At 39.7% G+C, this 27,474-nt stretch overlaps 1 protein-coding gene across 5 annotated transcripts in view; it reads left to right on the top strand.

Annotated features, from left to right (window-relative positions):
- smap1 (small ArfGAP 1) overlaps positions 1-27,474 on the top strand; it is a 128,805-nt gene that overhangs the window by 23,399 nt on the left and 77,932 nt on the right. For all 5 annotated transcript variants that reach the window (XM_073056487.1, XM_073056489.1, XM_073056488.1 and 2 more), the window contains 2 exons: positions 14,075-14,208; positions 14,356-14,441. In XM_073056487.1, the coding sequence (XP_072912588.1) occupies positions 14,075-14,208; positions 14,356-14,441 (220 nt within the window). The remainder of the gene's footprint in view (positions 1-14,074; positions 14,209-14,355; positions 14,442-27,474) is intronic.

Below are 27,474 nucleotides of genomic sequence, written 5' to 3'. Positions count from 1 at the left end.
CTTCTTGGTCTTGCTGACCTCGTTTATTGTGGCACCACCAGCCAGATATTCAGTCTCCCTCTTATATGGTAATTCATCACCACCTTTGATTCAGCCTACAGCAATGGTGTTGTCAGTTTATGTAAATATGGCACTGGAGTTGTGCTTAGCCTCATAGTCGTAATTATGAAGTGAGTAGAGCAGGAGGCTAAGCACACAGGGACCTGCTGGTAGTTCTTCCATGTTTAGACATTTAAAGCGAGCATAGAAGGCATAGAGATCATCTGGAAGTGAAGCCCTATTTTCATTGCTTGATTTCACTTTAAAAGAGGTGATAGCATACAAGTCCTGCCACAGCTGTCAAGCATTTTTCACTAATTCAAGTTTAATTGGAATTGCCACTTTGCCTGTGATATGGCTTTCTGGAGATTGTGCTGGGACCTCTTGAAACTTCCTTGGTCATTAGATTTGAATGCCTTTGATCTGGCCCTGATGGTTCATCCAAGACTTCTGGTTGGGGAAGACTAAATGATTTTGTGGGGAAACATTTGACTGTGACTCTTTTTATAAGGCCTGTGACAGTCATGATGTGTATATTCATTCATATCCACACATGAGTCCTTGAACATGGCCCAGTCCACCAACTTGATTTTTTTTTGTGTGCCATATTCTGCCAGCGCTTTGGCGACCACTTAATTTTTCAAGTGATTATCTTGGGGGAAAGATTCTGTGAGTGGTCCCCCATGTCCTCACGGCGCAGTGTTTTTTTTTTACGAGGACGAGTTGCGAGCTTGACACTCGACCAGGCACGGATGGAAAGCATGTCCGAGAATGGCCTGACTGGATTCGAACTCAGGAACCTACGCTCCGGAGTCTAGCGCTGATGTCACTGCGCCACCACTTGATTAGGCTTGGGTTAAATTGGTGGGTTGCTGGGTGGTGCAACTCAATGGGCTGGGAGGGCCTGTTCCACACTGTATCTCAAATAAAAATGTGTTGCTACGATGCATCTGGATAGGTAGAATTCACACTGTGATATGGATAGTAGATATTCTGTCACTGGGAGGAAGCAGTTGAAGAGGACCCATGTAATAAATTTAACTGGAGGCTTGTTAGATTTGTCTTTGTTCTTGAAGATGGTTACAATTAGTCTCTGATTCCCCTTTCCCAGATGTGGGGAATGAATTTGTGCTGAAGTATCCCAAACCTCTTGACCTCCCGCACTTCCCCAAACTATTCTATTGTGATAGTTGGATGCAATACCAATTTTTGACAATAGAGACCTATTAAACACTGACTCAAATTTCCATCTGTGTTTACCTGAATGAGGATGAAACAACACATACCCTCCGAGTTCAATTTATTTACACATATACAGCCAAATAAAACAATATTCCTCCAGATTAAGTTGCACAACACGCTCTCACGCTCAAAAAGTAAACAGCATAATATTACCTGCACTTGATATGTGATGAGACCTTTGTGGTGGCAGGGAGTTCAGTAGTCTTATGGCCTGGGGCAAGAAGCTGTTTCCCATCCTAACAGTTTTCTTGTTTAATGCTACAGTACCTTCTACCTGATGGTAGGGGGTCAGAGATTGTTGGCCAGATGTGAAGAATCATTGATAATGCTAAGGGCCCTGCGTACGTAGTGCTCCTAATCTTGGAAAGAAAGACCCCAATGATCCTCTCAGCAGTTCTTACAATCCCACCCTAATTATGCATCTTCAAAGGCATGAATCCTACTATTTGGAAGAATTTAATTATTTACATACTTAATCATAGGGTAAAGAGATGAGGCTGAAGTTTTGATTGTTTCATGCCATTCAGACTGTCTTGATAAATAGATAATTTGGAAGGCAGATTGTTAAATCTGGATTGAGGTCCTGGCATACTATTCAAAGAATTTGCTGTGCTTGGCGATTGGATATTGTGCTACATATATATTACCTCTTTTAAGAGGTAATATACTGATGTTTCCACCTGAGCGTTCCCAATCTGTGAATCGTGAAGAAGCTGAGTCCTTGGGGAAAAGTACATGCCCTTTTCTGGTTCTGATTGCAGAATGAGATACAGGAGGAACATGAGGATATATTTGAAGTTTTATTGGGATTTAGCATGTATCAAACTGTGACCACTTCATGCATTCACATAACTGATTTCATCTGTCAATTTCTGATTCTTAGTCTATTTTATTAATAAAATAATATTTAGCCAGGTTATGATGCTTTGCATTAATATATTTCTTGTAACTTCAATTAGATCTGGCTGTTAATAAATTGAATTGCTGTGATTCTGTCTATAAGTTTTGAAAATGACTGCAAGAACTTCCTTCAGCTTTACTTACACAGTATGTTATCCTAAACAACAGCCATCCAATATTGTTTAGTGTAGGAAAACTGCAATCTCAAATTTTCATTTAACATACAACAAAAGAAATCCAAGGTTATTCCTGCTTAACAAACTTAAGAATTTTTGTATTACTGTACCATAGGGTAGAGCCAGAGTTAAATACATTATGAACATGTAAAATAAAATACTGGTGGTGGTGCACAGAATGAAAATTCAATACAGCTGTGGCTTTTGCACAATAATTGACCTCTTGAATTCCTTCCTAGACCAAAACAATGCTCATCCTCCTAGCCTATTGGAACAGTGTATAACCTAGAATATTGAGTACTGACTCCTTGTCACCCTGCTGTACTGAAAATACTGTTTTCCCAAGAAGCAGAAAAATTCTAACATTCAGACTTCAAATTATCTTGTATAATAGTGGTCATCAACCTTTTTAAGCCCAAGATCCCCTACCCTGGCCTTAGTAAAAGGCAAGATCGACTCCAGATCAATTAGTTACATGCATGAGCACCAGGGCAGAAAAGACCGGAAGTAAAACCTCGCAACCCGGAAGTAGAAATAATGTATAAACACCAGAGGTGCCCACCCTTTTTTTGCACCACGGATCCGTCTAATATTGACAATATTATTGCGGGCCGGCCGACAGTGGGGGGGGGGGGGGGAGTGTTAAACACAATGGGAATACAGCGATACTCAAAGCAGCTACCTTATGTCCAGTCTATTCCGCAGTTTAGTTTTTGCGGCGCTCGGCAGTTAGCTTCAGTCCCGCGCTGCTCACGTTTTTTCTTCTGAGAAAAACTCAATGGGCTTGTCTTTAAGTGCTGGGTGCTTGGACTCAGGGTACTGAAGCAGTTTTGAGGGCTTCATTGCCTCATTAGACAGCCTCCAGGTCTGTGCTCCACCCTCCCGCCCGCCCACTGCCAGACACCTTGGCCAGTTGCAGTTGGTTATGGGTCGGGTGAGAGAGCAAGGTCAGGGCCAGAGGTCCCCGTGCCAGGGCCGCAGCGGTCGCAATCCGGAGAGAGCTAGCGACCGAGCAAGGAGTGCAACAGGGTGCACACCAGCCCCCCTTGTAGGATCTATCGGCCGACAAAAGTTTGTTTCAGTAGATCACAACAAGATAGCTGCTCTGATACTTATGAAATGCTGAGCCCAAATTAGGTCATCTGCGAATATTTTAGCACCAGGTTCCTCACGAACATTCAGTGTGTTAAACAGGTTTAGAGGCAGCACTCCAGGCCAGTAGCGACAGCACTTCCTGCCGGCCGTCCAAGGCCAATCAGTGATCCCTGGCGTGTGTGTATTCAAGTTCAACAGTGGGCTGACAGGGAATGAGGAAAGGTGCAGCTGACTCCTATCGTTTCCTCGTGGCCCGGTGGTTGGGGACCACTGTAGTACACTGTGTAGTGTGGGGGAGCTACACGCATGTGCACTGGGCAGAAAGAATGGCACTTAAACCCCGCAACCTGAAAACAATCTCTCAACAGTATTTGTGTATTTATTTTTCTTTTTTTTGGGATCTACTGAGAAAGCCTCAAAGGTCGACTAGTCGATCGCGATCAACGGGTTGGCGACCACTATTGTATAAGATGACCAAAGTTCAATGTAGATGAATAATTTCACTTAGAAAGATATGATATACACCTTATCCTCGTTATATGCAGGGGGTACTTTCCTCACAGTCGACGCATAGTATGAAAATGCATAATATGACTATTTAAATGGAGAAAATAGGATTGTGTTCCAGAGGGCTTCCTAAATATGCTTTATCTGTAATTTATTCACATTTTCATACCAATACGACACAAAAGCGGTACCATAAGGCAACATTCGTATTATATTTAATCAATTTAAGGTAGTATTCAATGTAATAAATCAGAAAGTTAACATACTAGGGTGTACAGTACTCACCAACAGTGGCAGGTGTGTTCGCTCCAGGAGATGTGTGGTTGTGGTGTTGGGAAACTTTACATAGATGAGGTGGATGGTTGTGGGTCGTCAGGATCATCAAGCACAGCAAGGGGTGAAGGAGGACTCATCAAACTCTCAGAACTGCCGGCAGCAGGAGATGACACTGGTTTTGAATAAAATGAATAATCTCTTTCTTTTGGATTAATTCTTCTCCATATATCGATCAGATTTAAGTCTTTCATCAATGATAGAGTTAATTTTACTGCTTTTGATTTTGTAACAACCTTTGTTGATCTATCTAAAGCTGGATCTAGACAAAAATTAAAATCTCCACCTATTAATATTTTATCATGTGCGTTGGCCAAATTCAGAAAGACCTCCTGTATGAATTTTACATCATTTTCATTTGGTGCATAAATGTTCATAAGGGTCCATAGTTCTGAAAAAATTTGACAGTGTATAATTAGATATCTCCCCGCCGAATCAGTTAATACGTTTTGTATTTTAATTGGTAGATTTTTGTTAACCAAAATTGCAACTCCTCTCGCCTTTGAATTAAATGAAGCTGCAATAACATTTCCAACCCAGTCTCTTTTTAATTTCTGATGTTCTATGTCTGTTAAATGAGTTTCTTGTAAAAAAGCTATATCTGTTTTCATTTTTTTAATATATGTTAAAATTCTTTTTCTTTTTACTGGCCCATTAAGCCCATTAACATTAAAACTTAAAAAGTTTAGTAGATTAGTCATTATTTTTTTTATTATATTATTCCAATCTATAATAGTACCTAATCTTTCCACTTTCGTGGTATCTTGGGAAATCTTTATAAAAATCTCCGTGTTGCTATGTCCCCACCAATCATCCAGGCTAAAAGATAGAAGAAAATTAAAATATAAAGAAAAAAACAAAATACCCCCCTACTAATGTTGTGGGAAAAAAACACAACATTACCCCCCTCTGCTGTACGGGTCATGGCAACCGCCATGATTACACATGTGAATCCCGCAGTAACCGATCCAAAGCTCCCCAGCCCCCCCGCAACACAAAAACGTATATGTATAAGAAGAGAAAAAAAAGAAATACCATTCTCATTTAGTATTTCTAAAATTTTGCTTTTCTCTTCTATAATATCCATAAATGTCCATCACTTCTGTTCGTTGGGTCTATCTTCATCTTTAATCCATTACGTTTGGAAGTCTCTATGCGTAATTAGCGAATAGATGGAAGTTCTTGTACAAACTCCTCCGCTTTTCGATAATCGGGAAAAAATTTTTTTCCTTCCTCCAAAAAAATTATCAGTGTTGCTGGATGACGCATTGTAAATTTGTAACCCTTTACCCATAAGGCTTTTTTCACTGGGTTAAATTCCTTCCTTCTCTTCAACAGGTTGTAACTTATATCAGGATAAAAAAGAACTGGTTTTCCTGCTATCATCAATGGCCCGTTTCTATTTTTGGCACTTTGGGCAGCGGCCTTCAGGATCTTTTCTTTGTCTTGGTATCGTAAGCATTTTATCAAAATTGATCGTGGGTTTTGATCAGCTCGAGGTCTTGGCCTTAAGGATCTATGAGCCCTTTCGATCTCAATTGGAATTTCTCCTTCCATTTCCAACTTTTCAGGGATCCATTTTTGAAAAAAATTTATTGGATCTTCTCCTTCTATATCTTCTTTAAGTCCAACAATTTTAATATTATTTTGTCTACTGAAATTTTCAAGCTTATCAATTTGTTCCATAAATTGTTTTCTTTCTGATGCCCAAGCAGCATTTTCATTTTCTATTTTGTCCATTCTTTCAACCATGTCCTCCGTTGTAGTTTCCAAGTCCGTAATTCTTTTTTCCATTTTTTCCTGTCTCCTTGTCATTTTATCAAGCATAATCTCCATTTTGGTCATTTTTTTTCGAGTATTTTTTGATTATTTTTAATTATTTTTAATGTGTCTAATTTACGCATTATTTGCCTCAAAGTCTTTTCTATATTTCTAGAAGGACTTTTAACTTCTTCTTCATCTGATCCTTCCGAGACACTTGACTCTCCCTCCGATTCACTATCACTTTCAGTTGCAGTGGTAGCTGGGCTTTGTAGTTCTTGTTGCTCCCGTTTGCGCATGCTCCGTCCTTCGCGTTTGCGCAATTCACGATGACCCTTCCCTTTAGGAATGGCCATTGTTGCCGCGGTCTCTTGTTCCGCCTTGCCGGTGGCACAACGTACCTGAGACCGCGGTTCCTCGGCAGACGTGGGCCCGGCTCTTGTTCCAACTTGCGTAATCTTCCCGGTATTAGTTTTCTTCATCTTCCTTCTTTGAGGCATAGCTTGACACAATCCGGAGTAGTTTATAAGTAACTATTAGAAGGTACTGACTAACTTTTCTTCATTTAGACATTAATTTATTAACTTTTTACGGGAGAGCTGGGTTCCAGCGTCTCGATCCTACGTCATCACGTGACGTCCCCCCGAGATGACACTGGTTTGAAGAAAGTGGTAAGGGTTGTTTACTTGGCACCATTTTGTTTTTCAGCATAAATTTGCTAGTAGGGAAGAAGGGTTGACAGCAGCGAACGACTGAAGTGCTGACTCTGTTCTAAACTTGGGTCCATGTCCATCGCCATTTGTGCCAAGTGTTCCAACTTCCACCATTCCCACACTGTTGGTAAACTCCCGGGATTTTCAAAATTGTCTGTTGCTTGCAACAACTGAGATAGTTCGCGCATCTGACTTGTATTGGCGGGAAAGCGGTGCTTCTTGTCCCAACAGTGAGACTGTGAGGTATGCGCACGTGACTTGTATTGGCAGGAAAGCAGTGCTCCTCGCATAACTGAATTTTGGACGCATATAAGGAGACATTGGTAGATTAGGTTCCTCGCATAACTGTGAATCTGCATTGTCTGAAGATGCATATAACAAGGATGGGGTGTATACAGCAGTGTGTTCCAAACACTATTTTCTTACATAGTTCCAGATTTGTAACTAATAACAATGGAAATAAAGGCAGAAATGCAATGAGGGGTGCAGAATAGACGATCTTTACAGGTGATGACAGTAAACTGAGAGGAAACCTTTTTAAAACTTTTTAAAGATGGAGCGCAGAACACGGCCTTCCGGCCCAATGAGCCGCACTGCCCATCTATTTACCACTAGCTAAACACAGGAAAATTTATAATGACCAATTAACCTACTCATATCTTAGGATTGTGGGAAGATATTGGAGCACCCGGAGGAAACCCATGCACTCACGGGAGACCGTGCAAAGTCCTTGCGGCCTTAATTGAACTTTGAACTCTGGAATGTCCTTAGCTGTGATTGCACTAGGCTATTGTGATGCCCAGTTCAACTTTATTTCATCATTAAGTTGTTTTGAACTTATTTAGTCAATGTGCTCTAAGAATAGTATAAGTCAATGTTTAGGACAAAAGTATTTAATATGGCTTTTCAGAGTATTGAGATAAGGGAAGGCCTGAACAGATTAGATATGGCAAAGTTATTTCCCATGGTAGGTGAGCCCAGGACAAGGATGCATGACTTCAGGATTGAAGGACATCCATTTCGAACAGAAATGCAGAGAAATTACTATAGTCAGAGGGTGGTAAGTCTGTGGAATTTGTTGCCACGAGCGGCCAAGTCATTGGGTGCATTTAAGGCAGAGATGGATAGGTTCTTGATTAGCGAGGACATCAAAGGGTATGGGGAGAAGGCAGGGGAGTGGGGATGACTGGAAGATTTGGATCAGCTCATGATTGAATGGCGGAGCAGACTCGGGACGAATGGCCTACTTCTGTTCTGCTCCTGTATCTTATGGTCTTATTTTGTTAGGTGGAATTAAGGGTGATAGAGTTTTTTGCCTGCATGCTCCAACTTAACCTGTTTCTGGTCTCCAATCTGGATGAATGAATGCGTATGTATTTCCTTGACCTTCTTAATGACCCTGAATGGGTCACAGGAGACTATATTACTGAGACTGTATTACTTCAGAAATGAGAACTATTACTACAGAGAAGCAGTTTTGAGATCTAGGATTATGGGAATAGGGGATTTCTGTTTTGCCACCGACGTTAACTGGGATCACTTTGGTGTGAAAGAGACGGAGTTTTTAAAGTGCATCTGGAGGACCTTTTATTGAGCTGATACATAATCCTACAATAGAAGGATAATACTGAAACTGATCTAAGACCAAGTATTTGAAGTTTTTTGGAGAGCATTTTGGAAATATTGTGTGTATATTTGTAGATAGATTTATATCCAACAGTCAGTCAATTAGAATAAATGGAATTCTGAGCCAGTGTTTGTTTCCATAAGGCACACCCTCAGCGATTCAAGAACCACTTCTTCCCCTCTGCCATCGGATTTCAAAATGAACCCATGGACACTACCTCATTATTTATTTATTTCTGTTTTTTGCACTACTTATTAGTAGTGGAGAGGTAGTGGAAAGTGTGGAAAACCTAAAGTTTGTCAAAACAGCCGACACCTTGCTGCTTGTAAAAAAAGGCACAACAAAGACTCTTCTTCCTCAGAAAGCTGAAACAGGCCTTCTACAGAACTTCTACAGAAGCACAATTGAAACCATCCTGACCAACAGCGCCACAGTGTAGTATGCCAGCTGCATAGCTGCTGAGTGACAAGACCTGCATCGCGTGGTGAAGGTAGCCCAGCGAATTGTCAGGATGGAACTCCCAGGACTGGACACCATCTATTCCAGCAGACTCAGGAGAAAAGCAATCAGCATAACCAGGGACACCACACACCCCGGCCACTTCCTGTTTGACCTGCTGCCATCCAGCAAAAGGTTCAGGGCACTAAAATCCAGAACAAAGAGACTGAGGAACAGCTTCTACCCCAGAGCTGTGGCCTCCAGCACACCACTCCCACAGAACAATCACTGAAACTGTGAGCACACACATGCACACACAAGGACTCAAATACTTGCACTAACTTCGTGATATTCTGGTGCTGCTGCAGCTTATTTTCTGCTACTTATCTATTTAATATTGTTTTTCTGTTACTGGCTTGTTTTTATCTACCGCTTTATTTAATTGCCTGAGAGGAAGCCAAACAGAGTTTCATTGTATCTATGTATAATGACAATAAAGATCATTCATTCATTCATTTAATATGTATATACTGTGAATACTTAACCTTTATCGGGAAAAAACTGAATTATGGTTATGGTATTATGGTATTGAATTATGAATTATGGTACTGCTGCTGCAAAGTTAACAAATTTTCACGATATCAGTGATATTAAAGCTGGTTCTATATCCCTCACTGCTTGGGTTATTATGCTGGCAATCATTGCACTTATTTCCGTGCAATGTTTTCTGCAATTTATAACATACTTTATAAATTAATTAAATCTAACTTACAATTATTCCATGAACAATATATAGAGGGGGTAGTGGTTAAAATTATGTATTAAGTAGTTATCAATAAAAACATTCTGAAAATGTATATTAAAATATATATTCAAGTACCGTAGATTCCGGACTACAGAGCGCACCTGATTAAAAGCCGCTGGCTCTAATTTTAGAAATAAAATCAATTTTTTACTTGTAAAGGCCTCACCGGATTTTCGGCCGCAGGTGTCCCACGTTGTAATATGAGATATTTACACAGAAAGATATTACACGTGAGGATTTTTTAACTTTTAATTAAATCCATATGGTAACAAAAACAAATACATATTGCAAATGCTTTTTTTCGAACCGTGCCCGTAACGCGGCTACTTTTAAATATACGTTGTGTATACTTCTTTACTGAACAACATTCCAATATCTCCTAACGACTGGTAAAAAATATATATACTGCAGCCTACCAGGAAAAGTTATTGATCGCCTTTAACTTAAAAGCAGCGTTTTGGCTCCGCCGCTCCCCCCCTCCTTTCCGTTTATCGCAAACTGGTATCCCACAAGACGCGGCGAAACCGGGTGTGACGTCATAGCATCCCGCGATGTAGTACAGAAAACAAATATAGTTAAAACTCTTCTAACTTTAACTAGAAAATGAATTACTAAGCGAAAATATTATAAACTAAATAACTGCCATAAAGGCAGCACAATGCTTTTCTTCGAGTGTTTTCCATGTTGATGAGGGTGAGTACAAATGACTGATTTACAATAATTTAATTGTGAAAGTGCGCTTGATTTATCGTACAATTTCATTGGACCTCTGTGAACTACTCATCAATTTTATTGGTCTACTGTTACGAGGCAAAATGTTTACGAGGCGGCATGAAAAAAAATAATGCATTAGCCGCTCCGTATTAAAGGCCGCAAAGTTCAAAGCAGTTCAAAATGTGGGAAAAAAGTAGCGGCTTAAAATCCGGAATCTACGGTATCTACTTTCAATGATGTACAGTAATTTTTGAAATGGTAATCCTGTATCGTATTGGTGGGTAGTATTGGAGCACCTTTTAGTTCAAGATGATGGCATGCCAGGTTGTGACAAAGTTTTTAATAACTCAACAGGATAATGTCCTCTTCAATGTATTATAGTGTCATAAACTTGTATTATAAACATTGTCTGGGAAGCTGCTAAAGAATGGTAGGTGTCTGGAATTGTCTCCCAGAGGTGATGATTGATGCTGATATCTAGGAGCATTTAAGCAATTCTGAGATAGGTGCATGGGTGGGGAAAAATGGAGAGTTACGAGCTATGTAGAAGTTAAGGGATAGATTGATCATAAAATATATTAAAATGTCAGCACAACTTGATAGGATGAAGGGCCTGTGCTGTTCTATGTTCTAAGACGATTGATGACTTGCAATGAGTTTTTGTGCTGTTACGTACCCGTGACACGTGACAGTGGTACCCTTGTCACGTGACTGGGGTTGAAGTTATACTGGACTTGAGGTAATAGTCTTGTGATGGTGGAGTGATGTCATTTTCCCACCAGTAGAGGTCATGTGACAGGTTTTTTTTACAGGTTATAAAAGGAAGACCCACCCTGTGAGGTGGGGCAGTTCGTGGCTGGATTTGCCAAGCTGACTTCATGCCACTGCGTGATTTAATGTGATGACGCAGTTTAGTTGAAAAATGAAGTTTTATCTAATGCCTAAAGTTTAAAAGGTCATTGCCAGCAGTTTCTTTGCTGGTGGAGAGTGAAGATAAGAATTTGGAAGATAAAGATCGAGGAGAATCGATTTTCGACGGTGGATTGGTTTCGACCTTATTTGATCCTCATTCGGAAGGATTCCGTTGACTGTTCTTGCTGTTAATCCCTGGGATGACCAGAAAGGATTTGAGAATAGTGTGGAAGGAAAGGTCAGTGCCTTTAAACCGTTACATTTCATAAAAGTATTCATGGGAAAAGTTCGACGCCAAGGATCGAAGGACAACGACGTGGAAGAGAATTTAAATCGCCTTAAAAAGTCTCTCCTTTTAAATGGACTGGGCATTTTGAACTTTCGGCATACCGTTTTAAAGAACTGTTTTTTTTCAATACCGCTTTAAGAACTGTTTTTGCTGCATCGCTTTAAGAACTGTTTAAGCTGCTGCACAGCAGCTGTTTTCCGGTTACGTTTGAGTTTGTTTACTTTTGGGGGGTTTGTTTTCAGTGTTTAATAAACGTTTTATTTGTTATAAAAACCCTTTGCCTAACTCATATATATTTATTGTTGCCTGAATACGTAACAGTGCTCAAATTGCTCTTTTATGCAACCATTGGTAATTCAAATAGTGTTGAGTATTATATTTGGGGGAAGCTTCTTCCATTAGATCTCAAAATTGATGTGATTATTCAATCAACATTTTCATTGAAATTACCCCATTTAGTGTTTATTCTTTGGTGATTGAAGCAATAGATCGTCATTCATCCCTGACAAGTTTACACATCTTTTTAGATGATATTTTTTCTTTGCTGTTCCCGAATGTTAAATGCTGGCAACTGTACATTTTTTATATCAAATTTTAAAGGGACATTAAAAACTACATGCAGTCCTGTTTCCCATTGCCTCCACCCACCCAGCCTGTTTAAGCAATGCTTAATAATGCCAGGGCAGTTATGATTTGTCTTTGAACGTTAGTCAGATGTAGATTTGTAAGGATGGTTAATCCCCTTCCAGTAGAAACATCCATATTACTTTGTCAATGTAAATGGTTATTATACAGGCTAAGGTATTTCTGTGGCATACCATTAAACTTGGTTCTTTCTCTCAAGTATATTCTCATTGGTATAAATTTCAGCTGGTCTTGTGCAGAATTTCAATGCAGAAATTTTCAGTTTCATTCTGGTTTCAATAGACCAGTGGTCAAGTCCACCTAAACATTTGTTAGCTCAAATTTGAAGAAAAAAAATCTGTCAATTTTCAGTTGTGGAAGTTTGGACCCCCCTTGGTCGATGGAGGGCTTCCTATAAAGGTTTAGGAGAAGAAGCTAGAAGTGTAACAAAATTACATCCACCTTTCCAGATTTTGTAATTGAGCTATGTGCAGAACATGTGGACATTCTAGTTTGTATCTTTTTCTGGGGTAATATGATTTACATTTTCAATCTCTATAGTTCCATGATTTTATCCTTTTTTTTGAACAAAAATGTTACTTTCTGACCTAGTCTGATACTTTTCTGAACTAAAAATTTCTTCATGTTGGAAAGTACCCACTGTGATTAACTCTTGGCCAGACATACTTGTTTCTTGGGTTTGGTTGTGTTGATTACTCCTTTTAAACATAATCAACTCAAACTGTTTTTTTTATGATTTTTTGGGGGTTTTTTCCTCTCTCACTGTGGGCACTGAGGGGTTGGTCTTATTTTTTCATATTGGATTCTTTTGGTTTCCTTGCTTTGCGACTGCCTGTAAGCAAACATTGGAGAGGTTGTATAATTTATCTCAAGATTGTATAATATGTACATTCATTGATAATGCACTTTGAAACTTTGCATGTACTATAGCAGAATAGCCTAGTTTTGTTTGTAGTTCTGATCACCACACTATAGGAAGAATATGATTGCATTGGAGAAAGCATAGAGGAGATTAACTAGGACATTGCTTAGATTGGAGTTTTGGGGAGATGTTGGATAAGTTGGACTTGTTTCCCTTGGAGTAAAGGAGACTGAAAGGTGCCTGATAGAAGCATAAAGGTTGAGAGGCATAGGTGGGTCAAAAACAGATTATTCCTCCCCCCCCCCCCACCCCCCATTGTGAGGGCTATCAAGAACAGAGCGCATTAGTCCAATTTAAGAGATCGGAATTTTAAACAGGATCTGAGGGGCAAGTGTTGTAGAGAGTAATTGAGATCTGGAACATGCTGTCAGAGAAGATGGTGGAATCTGATGCAATTAAGAGGCATGTAGAGAGGCTCTTAAATAGGGAAGCATAGAAGGATACAGCAATGTATGGGCAAATAGAATTAGTGTAGTTGATATGGGAGAATGAAGGACCCATGTCTGTACTTTCAGACTCCAACTTTATATCCCCAGTTAATACAATTCTAAGTCCAGAATAGTTTGTTTGAGTTAAATGTTTTATTTCATGGACTTGGCTGTCAAGAATTTTACAATGATTTCAGTCTGGAGCTAGTAATCCCTGGGCCACTGGATGATACATCATAATTTCATTTTAAAGGGCTTTCTTGTCATCATCAAACTGGCAATATTCATTATTAAGTCCATTATTAAGTCTTGTTAGCTTTGCATTGTGCTTTTCTTCCCTTTTTCAATTTGATTTCATAATCAAGATTCCTGTCTTTGGGATTTGAAGCATCTTTGTCTTTTTTTACCATAGAAATGTTTGAAGTAAATTTAAGAAAAATAGCAGTAGAAATTCCATTTGTGTGTGTGGGGGAGGGGTGGAATCAAATGAAGATTTAATTTGACATTTTTGTTACACTTTTCCTGCAGGTCCAAGATGGGCTTCTTGGAATCTTGGTGTTTTCATTTGTATCCGGTGTGCGGGGATCCACCGTAATCTTGGTGTTCATATATCACGAGTAAAGTCTGTTAACTTGGATCAATGGACACCAGAACAAATACAGGTAAAAACTGTTATTATACTTGACTTTTACTAATAAATGACATTTTACTCAAAATGAAATGGGTGTATTTAATATTGTAGTACATTCTGCTCACTTTGGCTGGAGCAGTTATTTAAGAGTTGCTGACTGTTTACTTCTGCTCCACAGTGTATGCAAGATATGGGAAACACCAAGGCTCAACTTCTGTATGAGGCTAACCTTCCTGAACACTTTCGACGCCCTCAGACTGACCAGTATCCTTTTCTTTGTGTAATGTGAACTTATACCCAACATATAAAGAATGATTTGAGTGTGTTGGTCAATATGTGAGAGAGACATTTTCTTTGGTGCTGATTTTCCACAATTTATTACATTTGTGTTTTGATATTCTGCATCTAGCAGAATCAGTTTTATTATTATCGGCATGTGTTGTGAAATTTGTTAACTTAGCAGCAGCAGTTCAATGCAATACCTAATATAGAAGAAGAGAAAAAATAATAATTAACAATCATCATAAGTCAAGGGAACTGCACAAATGTGTTTGAAAAATAACCATTTTGCTGTTATATTTTGTATTGAGCCCTTTAATCCCCTACCTAGATTACATGCTTCATGCACTGAATTTTAGGATGGCCTAAGAGTCTGTTCCTCTGCTGTATTGTTCTGTAAGTTCGTCACTAGTTTAAATGCATGTAATTGACTTAGCAGTTGCATTTATGAAATTATTTAATTTCCTCCCACCACGAGACCACTGACTCAGTCTGACACTGAGATTTATTTTTGTCAATTTTCAAAATTAAAGATTTGTTTTTCCTTGCCTAGAATAAATTTGAGTGCTTCTGCTACTGAAAGAAAAGCTCTGATAAAATAGCTTAAAATATCTGATAATAAGTGTATTATTTGTGAAATTTCTATTGTCTCCATTTCTAAAAGATCTTGATTAGATTTATTGAAGTACTTTTTATTCTTAAAGATGAAGGATATAAGAGTCAAGTGAAAACAAATGACATTTCACAGCACAGAAATGGATCCTTTGGTTTAACTGATCTATTCTGACCAAAGTGCCTCTCTGAGCTAGTTCCACCTAACTGCATTTGGCCAATAACCCTTCTAAACCTTCACACACAAATAGAGGAAATCTTTGTGTGTGTATATACTGCTATCTCTCCTCTCTTTTAGTCCAGAAGTCGTGTCAACACAAAATAACAACTATCCATTTCCCTCAAAGTGCTGCCTGACTCTTAGTTCCTCCGGTTTGTATTGCTTGTGATTCCAGTATCTGCAGTCTCTTGCATCTCCCTTTATTTTCTTTTTCAACCATAAAGCTGCCTAAATGTCTTGTTAAATATTGTAATTTTACCTGTCTCTACCACTTTCTCTGATAGCTTGTGTCTATACCCCACCCTCTGTATGGGATGGAACTTGCTCTTCAGATCCCCTTAAATCTTTTGCTTCTCATCTTAAAACCTGTACCACCTTCTTCAAGATTACCCTGCCTTGGGAAATCGATTGGCTGTGACCATCTACCTTATCTAAACCACTTATCTTCTAAATCTTTCTAAGGTCATTCCTTGGCTCCCATTGTTCTAAGGAAGACAGCCCCAGCCTATTCAGTTTCTCTTCACAACTCAAGCCATCCAGTCTCAACTTCTTTGTGAATCTTTTTCACTGTTTCTATCTTAATTGTATCCTTCCTGTAGATGGCAACCAGAAATGAACATAATCAAGTACAGTTTCACCAGCATCTTGTATAGTTGGAATGTGCATCCTAACTCTTGTACTTGGTGCCCTGTCCAATTCAGGTAAACATACCATCCACCTTCTTTACCTTGTCTACATGTGTAGCCACTTTCAGAGATGTGTGTACTTGTAACCCTTGGGTGTCTCAATTCAACAACACTTCCCAAGGCCTTCTATTCACTGTGGTTGTCCTGCTTTGGTTTTACTTCCAAAACTACATTCCTTTGCATTTGTTAAAAATAAATTCTCTGTGCTATTCCCTTGTCCACTTACCCATTTGATCTAGATTGTGTTGTTGTTACCTTTAGTGCCCAATGTGACACCAGTATTAGTGTTGTCCACAAACTTAACTATGCCATTTACATTTCTCATGTAAATCATTGATCTGTGACAAACCTAGAGCCCAGAACCAATCTGTGTGGCATACCATTTCAGGCCTCCAATCTGAAAGCCTACTCTGCTACCACCCTTTGATTTCTTACTCTAGCCAATTCTATACCAAGTTCCTAGATCTGATATGACCTCATCTTCTGGACCAGCCTACCATGTGGGACCTGTGTCAAAGGTTTGCTTTGGTCCATGTGAAAGTGCCTCATAAATCCTCTTGGTTACCTTGAGCAAGTTGGAAAGACACTTTTGTATGCACAAAGCCATTTTGACTACTCCCAATCATTCCTTACCCTTTCAAGTGTAGGTAGAACCTCCCTTTCAGAATCTCTTACGGTACATTTTCCAAGACTGATACTGCTCCTTAAATAAAGGGACATCCCCCCCCCCCCCAACCCTTGGAAGTTTTCATGTTTTATTGTTATACAACATTGAACCACAGTGGATTAAATTTAGCTTTTTTTGCCACTGATCAACAGAAAAGACTTCCATGTCAAGGTGAGAACGGATCTCTACAAAGTGATCTAAATTAATTACAAGTATGAAACACATAATAATTGCATAATTACTCACCCCCTTCAAGTCAGTATTTAGTAGATGCGCCTTTGGAAGCAATTATAGCCCTGAGTCTGTGTGGATAGGTCTCTATCTGATTTGCACATCTGGACACAGCAATTTTTCCCCATTCTTCTTTACAAAATCATTCAAGTTCTGTCAGATTGTATGGGGGTCGTGAACAACAGCCATTTTCAAGTCCAGTCACAAAATCTCAATTGGATTAAGGTCTGGACTCCGCCTTGGCTACTTCAGGACATTAACTTTGTTGTTTTTAATTCATAAAGCTTTGGCTTTATGCCTCGGGTCATTGTCTTACTGGAAAACAAATCTTCTCCCAAGCTGCACTCTGCAAGGGAACTGAATCAGGTTTTCCTCCTGTACTTTGCTGCATTCATTTTACCCTCTACCTTCACAAGTCTTCTAGGACCTGCTGCAGTGAAGCATCCCCACAGCATGATGCAGCCACCACAATGCTTCACGGTAGGGATAGTGTGTTTTTGATGTGCAGTGTTTGGCTTGTGCCAAACATAGCACTTAGTCTGGTGGTCAAAATAACTCAATTTTGGTTCCATCAGGCCATAGAACCTTCTGGCTGACTTCAGAGTTTCCCATATGCTTTCTGGCAAACTCAAGCTGAGATTTCATGTGAGTTTTTTTTTCAACAGTGACTTTCAATTTGCCACTCTCCCATAAAACTGTGATTGGTGAAGCACCTGGGAACAGGAGTTGTTTGCACAGTCTCTCCGATCTCAGCTACTGAAGCTTGTAACTCCTCCAGAGTTGTCATGGGATTCTTGGTGGCCTCTCTCACTAGTCCCTTTCTTGCGTGGTCACTTAGTTTTTGAGGATGCCCTGTCCTAGGTATATTTACAACTGTGCCATATTCTTTCCATTTCTTGATGATTGACTTAACTGTACTCCAAGAGATATTCAGTGACTTGGAAACTTTCTTGTCTCCAATCTCCTGACTTGTGCTTTTCAATGACCTTTGCACAGAGGTGCCTGGAGTGTTCTTTTGTTTTCATGGTATAGTTTTTGCCAGGATACTGGCTTATCAGCAATTGGACCTTCCAGATACATGTGTATTTTTTTTTACTATCAATTGAAACAGCTTGACTGCAGACAAGTGATTTCCATTTAACTAACTATGTGACTTCTAAAACCAATTGGCTGCACCAGTGATGATATGTTGTGTCATATTAAAAGGGGTGAATACTTAGCAATCAATTATTTTGTGTTTTATATATGCCAGGGCCATAGCAATCTCTTTCCTTGCTTCCTGCAATATTCTAGTATATATTTGTTCAGGCCCATAGATTTATCCAACTTGATGCTGCTCCATTCTGCAACAAACTACCATGGCTGACAAGTGAAGTCAGAGCCAAAGTAAAAGCAAAAGAGAGGGCATACAAGGAAGCCAAAGCTAGTGGGAAGATAGAGGATTGGGAAGCTTTTAAAAACTTGCAGAAGGAAACTAAGAAGTTTATTAGGAAGGAAAAGATGAATTATGAAAGGAAGCTGGCGACTAATATCAAAGAAGATACTGAAAGCTTTTTTAAGTATATAAAGGGTAAAAGAAAGTTGAGAGTAGATATAGGACCAATAGAAAATGATGCTGGAGATATTGTAATGAGAGGTGTAGAGATGGTAGAGGAACTGCATCCGTATTTTGTATCAGTCTCCACAGTGGAAGACACCTGCAGTATACCGGACATTCAAGAGCGTCAGGAAAGTGAAGTATGTGCAGTGAAAATTACGACTGAGAAGGTGCTCAGGAAGCTTAATGGTCTGAGGGTGGATAAGTCTCCTGAACCTGATGGAATGCGCCCACAGGTTCTAAAGGAAGTAGCTGGAGAGATTGCAGAGGCATTAACGATGATCTTTCAAGAATCAATAGATTCTGGCATTGAACCAGATGACTGGAAAATTGCAGATGTTATTCCACTATTTAAGAAGGGTGGGAGGCAGCAGAAAGGAAACTATAGACCTGTTAGCCTGACATCAGTGGTTGGGAAGTTATTGTAATCGATTGTTAGGGATGAGATTACAGAGTACCTGGAGGCACATGACAAGATATGCCAAAGCCAGCATGGTTTTCTGGAAGGAAAGTTCTGCCTGACTAACCTACTGCAATTTTTTGAGGAAATTACAAGCCGGGTAGACAAAGGAGATGCAGTAGATATGGTGTACTTGGATTTTCAGAAGACCTTTGACAGGGTGCCACACATGAGGCTGCTTAGCAAGATAAGAGCCCATGGAACTATAGAGCAGTTACTAGCATGGGTGGAGCATTGGCTGGTTGGCAGAAAGCAGAGAGTGGGAATAAAGGGATCCTTTTCATTTTTCAATCTTTTTTTATTGATTTCCAAATAAAGAATATACAAATCGGAAGAGGAGTTTAACAAGTAGATAATATAAAAGACATATAAACAGCAGCAGTAAAAACAAAAAGTATATAATGTCAAAATCAAGTAAGTAAAATATTATGCTGTTATATATACAATGATAAAAAAAACTACAACTCCTCATAGCAATCATAAAAAAAGATTAGAAATTTTATTGATAAGGAAAAAAACCCCCACTAACTGAACAAACAAAAAACAGAAAAAAAAGAAAAAGAAAGAAAAAGAAAGATTGGGCAGTCCAATTGAGGATAAAGTTAGAAAAAACAGAGAGAGAGAAAAAAAACACATCCTTCCAGTCATCTCCGAACCTTCATGAATAAGGATTTTCCCCAAAGAGAATAAAGAAAAATAAATAAATAAAAATAAATTAAATCATGTGAAAATAATGAATAAAAGGTTGCCAGACTTGTTCAAAATTAAAGGATGTGTCAAATGTCTGGCTTCTAATTTTCTCCTGTTACGCCTGCGCCCCAACTCTGAGGTGCCGAAGGGTAGAAAGTAGCCCCCTCCTTTTTGAGAATTGCAAGATCGCTATTAATTCAGGTCAGGAGACCCAGGAAATGAGAGAGAGAGAGACGCAGAATCCACAGGGGGTTTGGAATGTCCTAGCCCTCAGCGATTTCAAAGCCACGGGAACCGGCCATTGTCTCTTGGAGACGGAATTGTGTATTGAGCGCTGTGCTATTCATCGATGCCCTCAAGGAATGAGCAACGTGGGCTGGTTGGGGGGATGGCATCCTCCCCAACCTGATTGACATCTGAGACCCCGTGAGTAAGGATAAAAGAAGGTCTGGGGAACCACCCCTTTAGACGCACCAGAAGAAATGATAGAAATTCCATGACAGCGTAATAGCGACAGCCGGTGGAAAGCCCACGTGCGTCCTTTTCCATTTGCCTCGGAATTGGTGGGACTGACCACGGAAGACGGCTTAGCTGAAAGGGAAAGGACACCGACGACATTTCGAAGGATCAACATCATAGAAAGGAAAACGGGCAAGTTCTAAACCCCGTCTCTCTCTCTCCAGCCAAAAGCTGCAGCCTAAATGAACTTGAGTGACTTTTATATTTCCATCGGACAATACATTATCCCCTAGACAACGATAGAGCTATTTCTTATTGATTATTATTATACCCGCGCTTTTAGATTTAGTATTGACGACGTATATTATCTGTATGTTTGCATTGATATTATTTTTGTGTATTTTTATCAATAAATACTGTTAAAAATAGTACCATCAGACTTCCACGGACCTCTCTATCTTTGCTGGTAAGTGACCCAGTTACAGGGTACGTAACACTCCAAGCTTAGACAAGACATAATGGAGAAGAGCCAATAGAAAACAGTAGGTGGGTTAGATTCTTTCCAATGTAGCAAAATAGCTCTCCTAGCCAGTAAAGTTGGAAAAAGCTATCACATGTTGGGCAGAAGCAGACACATTGCTTGCTTCCTCTGGAATAATCCAAAAAATTGCTGTAAGTGGATTAGGTTGAACATCCATATCTATAACTTTAGATATATTCCAAACACATCCCTCCGAAAATTATTTAAACTTACACATGACCAAAACATATGAGTTAGAGTAGCCATTTCTGCGTTACATCTGTCACAAATAGGGCTTATATTCAGAAAAATATGCGCCAATTTATCTTTGGACATATGGGTCCTATGTACTATCTTAAACTGAATTAAGATATGGCGTGCGCAGATAGATGAATTATTGACTAAATAATAAATTTTGCTCCATTGATTATCTGAAAGTGAATGTTCTACTTCCCAGGTACGTTGAACCCTATCATTAGGCGACATGCGAGCATTCATTAACTGTTTATAAATGATAGCTATTAATCGTTTTTGAAAAGGTTTAAACTGACAAATGACATAAGCAAAATTTGAAGAACAGGCCCAGGGGTAATTTGGTAAAAAATCACTTAAGAAATTCCTAACCTATAAATACCTGAAAAAATGTGTATTAGAGATATATTTATCCATTAACTGTGAGAAAGACATTAAACAGTCTTGTAAAAACAAATCTAAAAAAGTTTTTATTCCCTTAATTTTCCATGTTAAAAAAGCCTTATCCAAAGTTGATGGTTTCAAAAAGGAATTAGAATAAATATTACTAGAAAGTAAAGGATCATTTAATTCAAAAAATCTACGAAATTGAAACCAAATTTTTAAAGTATGTTTAACAATAGGGTTAAGAGCTTGTCTACCTATTCTGGAGAGCGAAAACGAAAGAGGAACTCCTAATAAAGAAGCTAACGAAAACCCCATTACTGAATTTCCCACCAACTGTAACCGTGAAGGGCGATCTTGGTCGTCTATATCATAAATCCAAAAAGTAATATAATGAATATTAATTGCCCAATAATAAAATCTAAAGTTTGGTAAAGCCAGTCCTCCATCTTTTTTTGATTTTTGCAATAAAAGTTTATTCACTCTAGAGCTTTTATTATTCCAAACATAAGATAAAATCAGAGTCTATTTTATCAAAAAATGTTTTTGGAACAAAAGAGGGAACTGCTTGAAATATATATAAAAATTTCGGTAGAGTAACCATTTTTATAGCATTTATTCGACCTATCGATGACATCGACATAGGTGACCATTTGGAAAGTGCCTGTTGAGTATATTCAACTAAAGGGAAGAAATTATACCTATATAGGTCTTTAAAATTTTTTGTAATTTTGATACCAAGGTAAGTAAAATGGTTTTTGGCAATATTAAAAGGTATTTGATCATAATAATAAAAATAATTATTAATAGGAAATAATTCACTTTTATGTAAATTAAGTTTATATCCAGAAAAAGTACCAAATTCCATAAATATAGATAACATAGAAGGAATAGATTTCTTAGGATTTGAAATGTAAACTAATAAATCATCCGCGTATAATGAAACCTTATGTAATTTATCCCTTCTCCTAATACCCTGCACAGAATTAGAATCCCTAAGAGCAATAGCAAGTGGTTTTAAGAGCAATAGCAAGTGGAAAGGGATCCTATTCTGGCTGGCTGCCGGTTACCAGTGGAGTTCCATGGGGTCAGTTTTAGGACCACTGCTGTTTAGGATGTATGTCATTGATTTGGACTATGCGATTAATGGATTTGTGGCTAAAATTGCCGATGGTACAAAGATAGGTGGAGAAGCGTGTAGTGCTGAGGAAATGGAGAGCCTGCAGAGAGACTTAGATAGTTTAGGGGAATGGGCAAGGAAGTGGAAGATGAAATACAATGTTGGAAATGGTCTGGTATGGTCATGCATTTTGGTGGAAAAAATAAACGGGCAGACTATTATTTAGATGGAGAGAGTATTCAAAATGCAGAGATGCAAAGGGACTTTGGAGTCCTTGTGTAAGACACCCTAAAGGTTAACCTTCAGGTTGAGTTGGTGGTGAAGATAGCGAATGCAATGTTGGCCTTCATTTCTAGAGGTATAGAATATAAGAGCAAGGATGTGATGTTGAGGCTCTATATGGCACTCGTGAGACCACACTTGAAATATTGTGTGCAGTTTTGGGCTCCTTATTTTAGTAAGTGTATACTGACACTAGAGAGGGTTCAGAGAAGATTCAGAAGAATAATTCCAGGAATGAAAGGGTTATTGTATGAGAAACATCTGGCAGTTCTTGGTCTGTATTCCCAGGAGTTCAGGAGAATGAGGGGCGATCTCAGAAACATTCCAGTTAGATATGGCAAAGTTATTTCCCATGGTATGGGAATCTTAGACGGGGGCATGGAGGACGTCAATTTAGAACAGAGATGCAGAGAAGTTACTTCAGTCAGAAGGTGGTAAATCTGTGGATTTTGTTGCCATGAGCGGCTATGGAGGCCAAGTCATTGGGTGCATCTAAGGCAAAGATAGATGGGGTTACTGTATGAGGAATGTTTGCCAGCTATTGAGCTGCATTTCCTGGAGTTCAGGAGAATGGGGGGGGGGGGGGATCTCATTGAAACATTCTGAATGTTAAAGGACTTGAACAGATTAGATATGGTAAAGTTATTTCCCATGGTTGGGGAGTCTAGGACAAGAGGGAATGTCTTCAGGATTGTAAGATGTCCATTTAGAACAGAGATGTGGAGAAATTACTTTAGTCAGAGGGCGGTAAATCTGTGGAATTTGTTGCCATGAGTGGCTGTGAAGGCCAAGTCATTGGGTGCTTGTAAGGCAGAGATAGATACGTTCTTGATTTGAGAGCATCAAAGGGTATGGGGAGAAGGCAGTGGAGTGGGGATGACTGGAAGAATTGAATTGGATCAGCCCATGATTGAATGGCAGAGCAGACTTGATGGGCCAAATGGCCTACTTCTGCTCATGTACCTTATGGTCTTAACTGCTTTTGTAATGTCAATATGTTCATCAATGTCACTTTTTTTCCATGATGTTCATGATAAACGTGAAAACCATAGAAAGGGTGCAGAGGAGATTTACAAGGATGTTGGGGAGCATGCCTTATGAAAATAGGTTGAGTGAACTCAGCCTTTTCTCCTTGGAGTGACAGGATGAGAGGTGACCTGATAAGGGAGTACAAGATAATGAGAGGCATTGATTGTGTGGATAGTCAGAGGCTTTTTCCAGGGCTGAAATGGCTAGCACGAGAGGGCATAGTTTTCAAGTGCTTGGAAGTAGGCACAGAGGAGGTGTCAGGCTTAAGTTTTTGACACAGAGAGTGGTGAGTGTGTGGAATGGGCTGCTGGCAGCGATGGTGGAGGCTGAAACGATACAGTCTTTTAAGAGACTCCTGGATAGGTAAATGGAGCTTAGAAAAATACAGGGATATGGGTAAGCCTAGGTAGTTCTAGGGTAAGGACATGTTTCGCACAGCTTTGTGGGCCAAAGGGCCTGTATTGTGCTGTAGGTTTTCTGTGTTTATATAAAATCAAAGTACTCATGTGAAACCTTGCCTATCTTTGATGACACCACCCGTGGGCAACTACACTGATCCTTATTGGCACCTATTCATCCTTGGTTACCCTTTTGCTCTTTATGTACTTAATCTTTTTGGATTCTCAAAAATATGTACTCATGTATCCCTTGAATGCAAAAGATTTCTTTGATCCCAGCTGTATATACCTGACTTGTGTTTTCTTTTTCCTGACTAGAGTCTGAGTATTCCTCTTCATCAGGGTTTCGTAATTCTACCAGTCTTGGCCTTTACTCTAATAAGAACATGCAGTTCCAGAACATCTTACTTCTAAAAGCCTCCCACTACCAGATGCTTCTTAACCTACAAGCAGCCTTTCTCAATTGCCCTCTGCAAGTTCATGTCCAATTCCATCAAAAGTAACCTTGCCATAATTTAGGACTTTTAACTTGTGGTAATACAACATGAAAATGGGCCCGTTGGCCCACCCCTCCATCTAAGCTAGTCCCATTTGGGCCATATCCCTTTAAACCTTTTCTGTCTAGTTCTGTCTTTTTCTATAATTATTATTTAATTTCTTCCTGTCATGAGTTCTTTCCTCGAGCCTGTCCTGGTCTGACACTGAGATTTCTTTTTCTGATGGTTTTAATATTTTAAATTGCAGTGACTAGTTTTCTGATGGAATGCCCTTTGCTATTTTTGGTGTAATTGCAGATTCTTGTAAAATCTGCTATAGGGTGCAGATATTACTCAAATGTGTATTATACATTTAAAACATTTAAATGTTTTAATCACTTCATTTACATCAACCCTTTCTTCCTCAAGAGTAATGTGTTTGCCCCTCTGTGGTCTTTGTTAAGATTTTTTAAAATATAATCCAGTGTTTCCTCAATAAAATGATAATCACCTAACTGCTTTATTAATGTTTGGTGATTTAATTGCCGAAAGATTTGGGGAATCCTCTGTCCAAGCAATTGGGTATCTGCTTACACTAAATATCCCATCTTAATCCAGTTGTATTCATACAACATTCTTGTCAATGTCTACTTCATATCTACTCCCCCACGTTTGCCCGCACAATCATATCTGCACATCCCTTGGGATCTGGCGATAATGCAGAGCGCCTGGATGCAATCCATGTTGTTACTCTGATAACGTACTAGTTCCAAACCGACAACACTAGAGGTCAGTATTGAACCTGGTGTTGGAACTATGAATTCATGGCATGTGTTGTGAAATTTGTTGTTTTCCAGCAGCAATACATTGTAATTTATAGTTTTTTTATTATGTATTACAATAAGTATATAAAGAGCAAATTATATAAGTAATTTGAAAAAGTGAGGTAGTGTTCATGGGTTCACTGTCCAATCAGAAATCTGATAGTGAAAGAGGAAAAAAACTGTTCTTGAAATGTTGAGTGTGTGTCTTCAGGCTCCTATACCACCACTTTGATGGTAGCAATGAGAAAAGGGCATGTCCTGGGTGATGGGGGTCCTTAATGATAGATGCCACCTCTTTGAGGCATTGCCTTTTGAAACTGCCCTGGATGCTAGGGAGGCTAGTGCCCATGATGGGGCTGGGTACGTTTACAATTCTGCAACTTTTTCTGATCCTGTGCAGTAGCCTCTCTACCAGAAAGTGATGCAACCAGTTAGAACGCTCTTCATGGTATATCTATAGAAGTTTGTGAGAGTTATTGGTGACATGCCAAGTTTCAGGTTCATGATTGTGTTGAATGCTGAGCTGTAATCAATAAACGGCAGCCTGATGTAGGAATCACTATTATCCAGGTGATCCAAGACCTACGTACACAATGCTGGAAGAACTCAGCAGGTCAGGCAGCATCCGTGAGAAAAGATTAGCCAACGTTTTGGGCTGAGACCCTTCATCAGAAATGCGGGGGAAGAGAGGGCCGAAGCCCAGTAATAGAGATAGGGGAGGGGGTAGGGCCTAGAGGCGCCAGGTGGAAAACCAATCAGAGGAAAGGTAAAGGGGAGAGGGGGAGGGGATAAGCATGAAAGAATTGTAGAGATAAAGAAGCAGAAAGTTGAAAGGGGAGAGAGAGATCTGGGATAGGGGAAGGGGGAGGGGTAGGGAATTACTGGAAATTGGAGAATTCAATGTTCATACCACCAGGCTGGAGGCTACCCAGATGGTAGATGAGGTGTTGCTCCTCCAACCTGAGTTTGGCCTCATCATGGCAGTAGAGGAGGCCATGTATGGACATATCTAGATGGGAATGAGAGGCAGAGTTGAAGTGGGTGGCAACCGGCAGGTCCTGTCTATTGTGACGGACGGAGTGTAGGTGTTCGACGAAGCGGTCCCCCAATCTGCGTTGGGTCTCGCCGATGTAGAGGAGGCCGCACCGGGAGCACCAGATGCAATTGACGACTCCAGCAGACTCGCAGGTGAAGTGTTGCCTCACCTGGAAGGACTGTCTGGGGCCCGGAATGGTGGTAAGGGGGGAGGTGTGGGGACAGGTGTAGCATTTGCGCTTGCAGGGATAAGTGCCAGGTGGGAGTTCTGTGGGGAGGGATGTGTGTACCAGGTAGTCACGGAGGGAACGATCCCTGCGAAAATCTCTACAGTTCTTTCATGCTTATCCCCTCCCCCCCACTTTATCTTTCCTCTGATTGGTTCTCCACCTGGCGCCTCCAGGCCCTACCCCCTCCCCTATCTCTATTACTGGGCTTCGGCTCTCTCTAACCTCCCCCCAATCCTGATGAAGGGCCTTGGCCCAAAACGTTGGCTACTCTTTTCTCACGGATGCTGCCTGACCTGCTGAGTTCTTCCAGCGTTGTGTACGTATTCTTTGATCCACAGCATCTGCAGTTGTATTTTTGTGTTTTGATCCAAGACCTAGTGGCTGTGCCATCTAGCATGATTTGTTTGATTAAATGAAGGTATTAAAGTTGGCAAGGAATACAGTAGATGTTTGTGTAGGTTTTCGAAATGATTTGGAAGATTTCAAAATATTGATTCCAAAATGAGGCCCATGGAATAAATATTTTTGTTTCGCAACATTGATAATAGAATCAGTTTAAAGATGGTAGATGCTTCTCCGTTTCCTATTGACATTGAGAAAGGATATGAGTAAGAAATGGGGACCAACAGAGCCATTCTTGGCTCTGAACTGAATATCAGCTTTCTTTCCAGTAATTTTTTTTTAAGAGGATTTGTGGAATCGGGCAAAAAATTGCAACCCATTTTTTCATTTCATTCTACAGTTGGAACAAGCAATTGAATCAGGAAATTGCTGAAGTTTTCAGTTGCATCATCTTCTAGCATGTTGGCTACCAATTTAATCATGTAGGTCAGTTTCTATTTTACA

The sequence above is a fragment of the Hemitrygon akajei genome, chromosome 9 (assembly GCF_048418815.1).
Source record: "Hemitrygon akajei chromosome 9, sHemAka1.3, whole genome shotgun sequence".
NCBI lineage: Eukaryota > Metazoa > Chordata > Chondrichthyes > Myliobatiformes > Dasyatidae > Hemitrygon > Hemitrygon akajei.
The sequence above is the reverse complement of the archived record's forward strand: the minus strand, read 5'-3'. Positions and strand labels throughout refer to the sequence as shown.